Source organism: Anarrhichthys ocellatus, unplaced genomic scaffold (genome assembly GCF_004355925.1).
Source record: "Anarrhichthys ocellatus isolate YVR2014 unplaced genomic scaffold, GSC_Weel_1.0 scaffold59, whole genome shotgun sequence".
Classification (NCBI taxonomy): Eukaryota; Metazoa; Chordata; class Actinopteri; order Perciformes; family Anarhichadidae; genus Anarrhichthys; species Anarrhichthys ocellatus.
This window is the reverse complement of record NW_022280089.1, coordinates 1,402,095-1,409,712: the sequence shown is the minus strand read 5'-3', so window position 1 is coordinate 1,409,712 and position 7,618 is coordinate 1,402,095. Positions and strand designations below refer to the sequence as shown.

The following is a 7,618-nucleotide window of genomic DNA, read 5'->3' as shown; positions in this document are numbered from 1 at the left end:
TCTCTAAGACCTGAATGACTAAGAGAGAGACACAGACAGAGAGAGAGAGAGAGGATGAGTGAGTGAGTGAGTGAGTGAGAGAGAGAGAGACTCTGATCTCTCTGGCAATCTTTCTCATTTGGAGATTGTCCTATGTTTTATCATTTACAGCTTACATGACTATTGTCCTGCTCTGCCATGTCTTTCCTCGTCTCTCCCTCTTGTGTCGCGGTGTGTGTAAATGTTACTCAAATCAGGAAACTTATCAGAATACCCATATTTGATTGGCTGAGCTGCATCACGTATATCTCTAAATCATGTGTGTGCAGCTTTTATTTTAAAATGGGGGGGGTCCTCTAAAAGTCTCTAAGACCTAAATGACTGTATGAGAGAGACACACAGAGAGAGTGTCTGTGAGTCTGTGTGTTTATCAACATCACTAATTAGCTTAATCAGAAACACCTGTGTCCTTACAGCCTTTTCAGATATAAAACAGGGAAACACCTCTCAAACAAATCCTCAAAACTCCCATAACCGTAGCTCCTATTGCTCCGATATTAACAAATGAGAGGAAGGATGAGTTGAAGAACAGATCCTGTAAAAATTGTGTCTGTAGTGTAAAAAATGTGGCTGAACTGGCGATCTAGAAATGGGGTACTGTGTTCTGTGGAAGATGTTTTTGAAGCAAAATTTAACATTTTGTCTCCATGGAGCAGAAAGTTGGTTTTCCTCTCAATTACAGGCTTCTGTGCCAAATGTGTAAATCTGTGGGATTCCACAGTCATTTGTCTACAACAAGGACAAGATTAGCTACTTCTACATCCAGAAATGATGCATGAAGAGTGAAGATTGTGGACACAGTGGCAAAATACAAATGTTTTTTTCACAAGAATCTCAAGCTGCTCTTCACTCTAGCGGTGACATCACGCACTCTAAGCTGCGCAATACACACCCATTATAAAGTCAGAAAAGGGCTGAAAAATCATAAAAGTTAAATTGCTGCAGTTCAAAAAGTTTAAAATGTATCAAAAAGCTGAATAATGTGGCAATAGATCAGGGTTTTCTCAACATTTGAAAGTTGAAATGGTGTCTGTAGCTGAAAATATGAGGAAGTTGAAGGATTTGAAAGTTGAAGAAGTTTAAGAGGATTTGAACATTTTCTCCATTGAAATCCCATTCAAAATTAAAATTGCAAAAAGTTTAATAATTCATAAAGCATAAGAGATAGAAATATGAAAAGTCATAGCAGAAATGTCATTAAAGAGCTGAACATTTTGATAGTTGAACGGTTTCTGTAGCTTAAAAAATGAAGAAGAAGAACAGGTGGGACGGAAGAAATATAAGAAGAAGAATAAAGAGAAACAGGATAACAATAGTTGGAATGCTTAACAGCATTCCAACAATTAAAATAAGTTGAAGGTCATCACAGAAGAGCTGTCAATTTAAAAGGCAAAATAACAATTAAAAAGTTTTCATTAGTCTGGGATAACATTAACTGTGTCTACACAAGTCTTTCATTCAAATACCTGGAGGTTGGTGATTTGGAAGGTGCCGTTTTCCATCAAGCTGATTCGACCATCGTTTCCCAGGATCCTCTGGCCGTCTTTCTCCCATTGGATGCTGGGGATGGGGTTGCCCATGATGTGGCAGTGCAGCTGAGTGGTGGAGCCAGGAGCTAAAGTGTGATTGGCTGGGCCCTGTCGTATGATGGGCGGGAGGCGGTCCGATGGTGCTGCAGGGACAGAAAACGAAGTTAGATGGTTTGAGATTCAACCAGGCAGCAAAGTACAGGTCTCCTCTGGTTGTATAGAAGTCTATGAGAAAATGACTCTACTTGATTTATTACCTCAGTAAACATTGTAAACATGAGTTTATGGTCTCAGTCTCTAGTTTCAAGTCTTCTTCAATACAGCATGAAGTTCATTTAGTAAATTATGGTCCATTTAGAGTCAGAGCATAAAGCAGGGGATGCTTTAGGGCGGGGCTACACAGTGATTGACAAGTCGCTTCCAAGGCGTTGTCTGCTCTGGGAGTTGCCTGTGTTTTCCCCTAACAACTTTAACCCTTTCACAGTGTGTTTAAGTTCATGAAAGTTGGATGTAAAATGTTGGTTGCCTAAAAGAGTCTTACTCAGCGTTCTGTTGTACTTATGACGACCAAAACTCAAAATGAAGATGGTCAAAACTTGACACTTACGTAGCCCATAAAAGCTATGGGTCATGGTGACTATGTCCAATACCTATATCATGTGTATGGATACAAGGCCATAACTGAGCCCCCCTCTTGTCAGAGAACCTCATGAATTTCCGCTGTGATCAAGATGTAGTTCACTGTCGATCTACAGACGATGTAGCACACAGTGTTAGGGCAGTGCTGTCTGTCCATTTATAAATTGATTTAACCATCAATCATCATCATCAAGTACTCTCAAATATTTCCCACTAGAGCACTGGTCTTCAGAAACTAGATTTTATTTAAAAATCATAGGCTAGATGGAAACATTACATCTCACCTTTTGCTTTAAATCCATTACATGTTTTACTATTAGGCCTGTATGATATGATTGATGTGTTTTTTGGGGGGTTATAAATGACTGGTAACAGTTTTGTTATCATTGTCCTGGAAGTCATATCTACAGACATAATAAAGTCAACAGATGCTCTGGGTTACCAGTCTTTATGTTGGCCTGTAATATTCCAGCCTGCCCTGCCATGTGAGATGTATGAACATTCATCCCAGAGGCTCTAAAGTCTCCTCTCTCTGGCCCGGCTTCAGTGCTGCATGCAGATCGATGACAGGAAGGAATATGTTGATGCTTTTACCTTCTGTCACAGTGATGGGCCACTTGGGATATTCAGTTGTACCAGAATGAATACAATAATAATATCTATCATACGCAAAAGAGTCTTTTCAGCAGACACTATACCTTTGAGTAAGCATGGATTATTTGGAATATAGTCATGGTGGATGATGGATTGTCTTTGTGTTATGGGGTGTAAAAGCCCACAATGTTATACGACAATGACCAGAAACCGAAATCTGAACTCGCTATCATGTAGTGAATAAGCTATTCACTATACTTACATACTTCAATACAATACTTCAATACAATAATTAAAACATCAACTGTATTCCTGCAAGTTCTTTCTATTACATTTGAAATGGATACAACGCATTTTGCTACCAGACAACTGAATCGTCGTTGGCAAAACACTGAGGAGGAATTACACTTTTCAAAAACTGTGTGAAAGTCAAGTGTGAGAGATTTTTTGTTAGATCAAGGAAATATAAAAATAAATAAATAAATCTTCATTTACATGGGCTGCACCACTGGGCTGCACCACTGGGCTGCACCACTGGGCTGCACCACTGGGCTGCACCACTGGGCCTGAAAGAGAAAAGCCTGCTTCACCCACAGCCTTCACAGTCACCACAGAGCAACACATGGACAGTAGGTAAGGCTGCTCTCCATGCCTTTGTGTCTCTATGTTCAATCTTCAATGTAAACACCGTGGTATGAGTGCTGCCAAGGAGCAGAGTTCATCTTTAGTTTGGAAGAGTGGAGTAAATTCCTGCACAGTCATAGCTGGTGGTAAAAAGGAGCTGAAGACTGTTTGTAACTGAGAGTTTGTCTTTTCATTTCCTGCGATGGCAACCGGCGCGACGCAATGATTAAGCGAAAAATAGAACACTTCACTCAGCCTACCGTGTGACATTTGCCTTCAGACATCAGAGCGCGCCTTCACTGGTATTCTTCTCTGTGAAAAGCTAGCTGGAGCTAAACCCAAAGTGTGAAGAGTCAACACAGGAGTTAGCGTAGAAAGAGCTGAACAAAATCCCTGTTTACTCCCTGAGTGTGTGTGTGTGTGTGTGTGTGGGGGGGGGGGGGGGGGGGGGGGGGGGGGGTGGGGGGGGCAGCATATGCTGCAGCAGGGTTATTTGCATAGAGCTATCACCAGTTGTCCCTTTTGATTACATCAGATAAGGACTCCTGCTGTTGGCTCATTCGGAGGAGAATATTTTAATTTGAAAAGGATTTGAAGGATGGCTTTTTGAATCTATATCGCCGCATGGGAGATTGGGAGAAGTTGTTAATCAAATATGAAAATACAAAATGTTAAATTTAAACATTTGGGAAGACATTTTTCTTTTAACTTCATCCAGTTAAAGCCCACTGAGGCAAATTTGTGATTTGTGATTTTGGGTTATACAAAGTAAATTGAATTGAAAGTTTACACAGGGGAGACTTTCATATTTCTTCCTTAGGTTTAAAAGCTTTCATTTTTTAACTAGTGTGTAAAAGCTGCAAGCTGAGGACACACATGTTGCACACATGACCCTATCTCATTTTTCTGTTGACTAAAGTTTTAAAGGGCCAGTGTAGAATCTAGGGGGATATACGTATATCGGCAGAGAGCTTGTATCTACTTATACTTTACGGAGTCGGCCCAGAACGGGCAAACTGAAAACTGGCTCTAGAGAGGCACATCCGTATTTCCACATCGGTCACCGTAGTTCTTCATGCTTGTCACGTGGGAGAAGTTTCAGTTGGTCGCAGTCCTACACACTGGCCCTTTAACAGACATATTCAGATGCCAAAAATTGTCCACATCAATGTGTCATTTAGTTCAGGACTGTCTTCTAAAAACCTATGAAAATAATGTGCCAAATAGATGCCAGACAATACAACCCAGTGCAGTTTATAGATGCATTTTCAGACGGTAACTAGATGACTTGCTCGGAGTCATGTTGGCGGTGGAGTCAATCAACAGAAAGACAGAGGAAGGTTTACGGTGTGAAGACAGGACGCTCCTGTCTCCTGGTGAAATGAACTGATATATTCGGACCAAACTGAATTCAGATCTTGAGCAATTACACAACAGGTGTGTGAATTTAAACAGTGACAGTCAAAAGCCAAATAACAACACCGCCGGGTATAGACAGCAGTCATACATATCGTAGCTAACAATCATAGCATCTTTAATGTGATCGGTACTCATGTAATCAGATTACTGTAATCCTGTGACTCCACGGCCGTTTGTGTGTTCGCACTCACCACTTTCCACCTCCAGCAGGGCTTTGGTCAGGATGCTGCCGGCCACACTGATGGCCTGGCAGATGTAATAGCCGGAGTCTTCCACTTGGACGTCGGTGATGGTGAGCTCGCCGCTCAGCGACACGGAGAAACGGCCCGACTGTGACGGCTCCTGGATGGGGAACAGCAGAATCTGGGGAAGGGAAACATGAGGAGGATTTGTCTTTTTTTTGAAGACATGGAGGATAGTTTGAATGCAGTGTGAAGAGAGGAAAGGAGAGCGCCGTGACTGACCATGAAAAGATGGATGAACTAAGAGCTTTCATTCAAAGGTGAGACCTCGGAACTTTATCTCTTTGTGACTATGTGTGTACTCAAACTGCAAAAGTTACAACAATACACACTAAAGATTCAAAAAAAGAAATTCCATTGCATGTAAAAGAGACATGACGTGGAGGGATGGGTGGAGGATGAACAGTAGCACACAGTGGTTGCTGGCTTGCTGCAGAACAGCTACAACATTATTGTAGCTAAAAAAAACAGTATTTTCAGTATTGGTCGTCGATGTGCATTAAAACAAATCAAGAAAACACATGTGTTTAGCCTGTAACTTCTTTCATTGCATCCACATCTGTTGTTACTTTCATCCAGAAACAATGACACCAAAAGTGTTTTTCCTCCAACTTTCATCCCTGATCTTCTCCCTTTTCATTTAACATGAAATAACGACGATGTTTCAATCCCAACATGCTACCCACATACTTCCTCTCCCCCCTTGTCCTCCGCGCTTTCTCCTCTTTATCTCTCTCCTCCACTCTTGTTCTCTCCCACACACATTCTCCAGGCCTCCTCCAATCTCCCCCTTCTCTAATCTGTACCTGGGAGCCATGCTACAGGCACCCACGCACTCTCGTCGGGCCTTTCAGCGCATTCCAACAGGCTGCAGTGCTTATCACATGCTCGCCTTTCTCACACTCACACTTATGCACGCACGCACGCACACACACACACACACACAGGCCTGAGCAGACTTACACTTTGGTGAATAATACCCTGTGTGGATGATGGGAAAATGAGGTGTGTATGAATGTGCAAGTGGGTGTGTGTGTGTGGGTGTGTGTGAGTCACCCTGGCACTAAACTACATAATGATAAAAGCAAAGGATGAGAGTCAGGAACATGACAGTGAGAAGCAGAGATGCAGGCTTTCTTTAAAGCATGTGTAGCAGAGAGGCATGTGAGGGAGAGTAACTTAGCCTAACATCAGAACATTAATGGCTGCTGTGTTCATCATCGTGTCTGTGTCATTGTTTTCAGCTGCTTTCATACTCATCCTACTTGGACTCATCTGGTTGGAAATAAAATGTCTATATTCTGAAGGTTTTTTACGGAGGGGTCTGTTCATATATATAATTCATAGCCTGATGTATACAACATGTTACTACTAAAAACATGTGTGATACAATGAGATATCTAGAAGAACCTTTCACTCTAATATTTCAACAAAAGGAAACAACATCTTGAACCTGGCTTTATCCAATGTTAATATTTCTGTTCTGGAAATGTATGCAAATTAGCATATATTTAATAAGACAATGCATGATCTAAACATACATTTTCAGAAAAAAATGGATACAAAAAAAATAATTCTCTTAATGGAGTAATGAACTGGGGAAGTCTCATGGTGATATCTATTAGTTATGCGTATACATTTATTTTGACCTTATTCCCCTGTAGTGCCTCCCCTTACCTTTGATATGAAACTCATTCATGGCCGCATATTCATGTTGTATAAATCAGGCTATGAATGATATATGAGATTTAGACAAAGTAGGAAATGAATCACCTAAATGTGTATTTTGGGTGTTTTCTTTCCACTCGTCTGAAAGAAGAAATGTTATGGAAGCAAAATAGACCAAAATCTCTAAATGGACCAGTGCATGAAAAACAAGGTTTTTACCTGGGGGGTCTAATGTTGGATGTAGGTGACACTGTACAGTATTTGGCCAGAGTTTGAAACTTTCTTATAATAAAGTGTTGCTGGAGCTTCAGGGTTAACTCCCTTCTTTGTGCACCAGAACCGTTATATAACGTCAACCACCATCTAGTTCCTTAAAAAGTGTTCAATATTAATTTAGACAGATATCATATTACTGTTAATTGAACAAAATCGCTTTCAGACGCAAAGTGACCACGAGACTCTGATAGATGCCTCAGAGGGCAGAAGTGAAGTCATCGTCCATGAAACAGAAAGAGATTCATACAGGTCACAGAGTCTCTTACCTGGCTGCCTTCTTTTTGCCAGAAGACGGCCGGTGGAGGGTTTCCTTTGGTGCCACAGAGGAAGGTTACGGTGCGAGCCGGGGCTGTGATCTGGTCCCGCGGCCGAACCACGATCTGAGGGGGCACTGCAACGCAGACAATGGAGAGAAATCGTTATCGGGAGCACAATAGAACCAAAGCCTTTGTGCGTGCTGAGTGAGGCTGTGACATTGAGTGCATTAAGCCGTGACAGGCCTCCAGTGATGACGGCAACTCAGATCTGACAACTCTTTCACTTAAGCTCTCTCTCTCTCTCTCTCTCTCTCTCTCTCTCTCTCTCTCT

At 41.6% G+C, this 7,618-nt stretch overlaps 1 protein-coding gene across 1 annotated transcript in view; it reads right to left on the bottom strand.

The window, feature by feature from the left end:
* The window catches only part of robo3 (roundabout, axon guidance receptor, homolog 3 (Drosophila)), an 85,540-nt gene that overhangs the window by 25,265 nt on the left and 52,657 nt on the right, over positions 1–7,618 (bottom strand). Inside the window, exons 5-7 of the mRNA XM_031871592.1 lie at positions 7,297–7,442; positions 5,036–5,207; positions 1,506–1,711 (exon numbers count right to left, since the gene is read on the bottom strand). Of these exons, the coding sequence (XP_031727452.1) occupies positions 1,506–1,711; positions 5,036–5,207; positions 7,297–7,442 (524 nt within the window). The remainder of the gene's footprint in view (positions 1–1,505; positions 1,712–5,035; positions 5,208–7,296; positions 7,443–7,618) is intronic.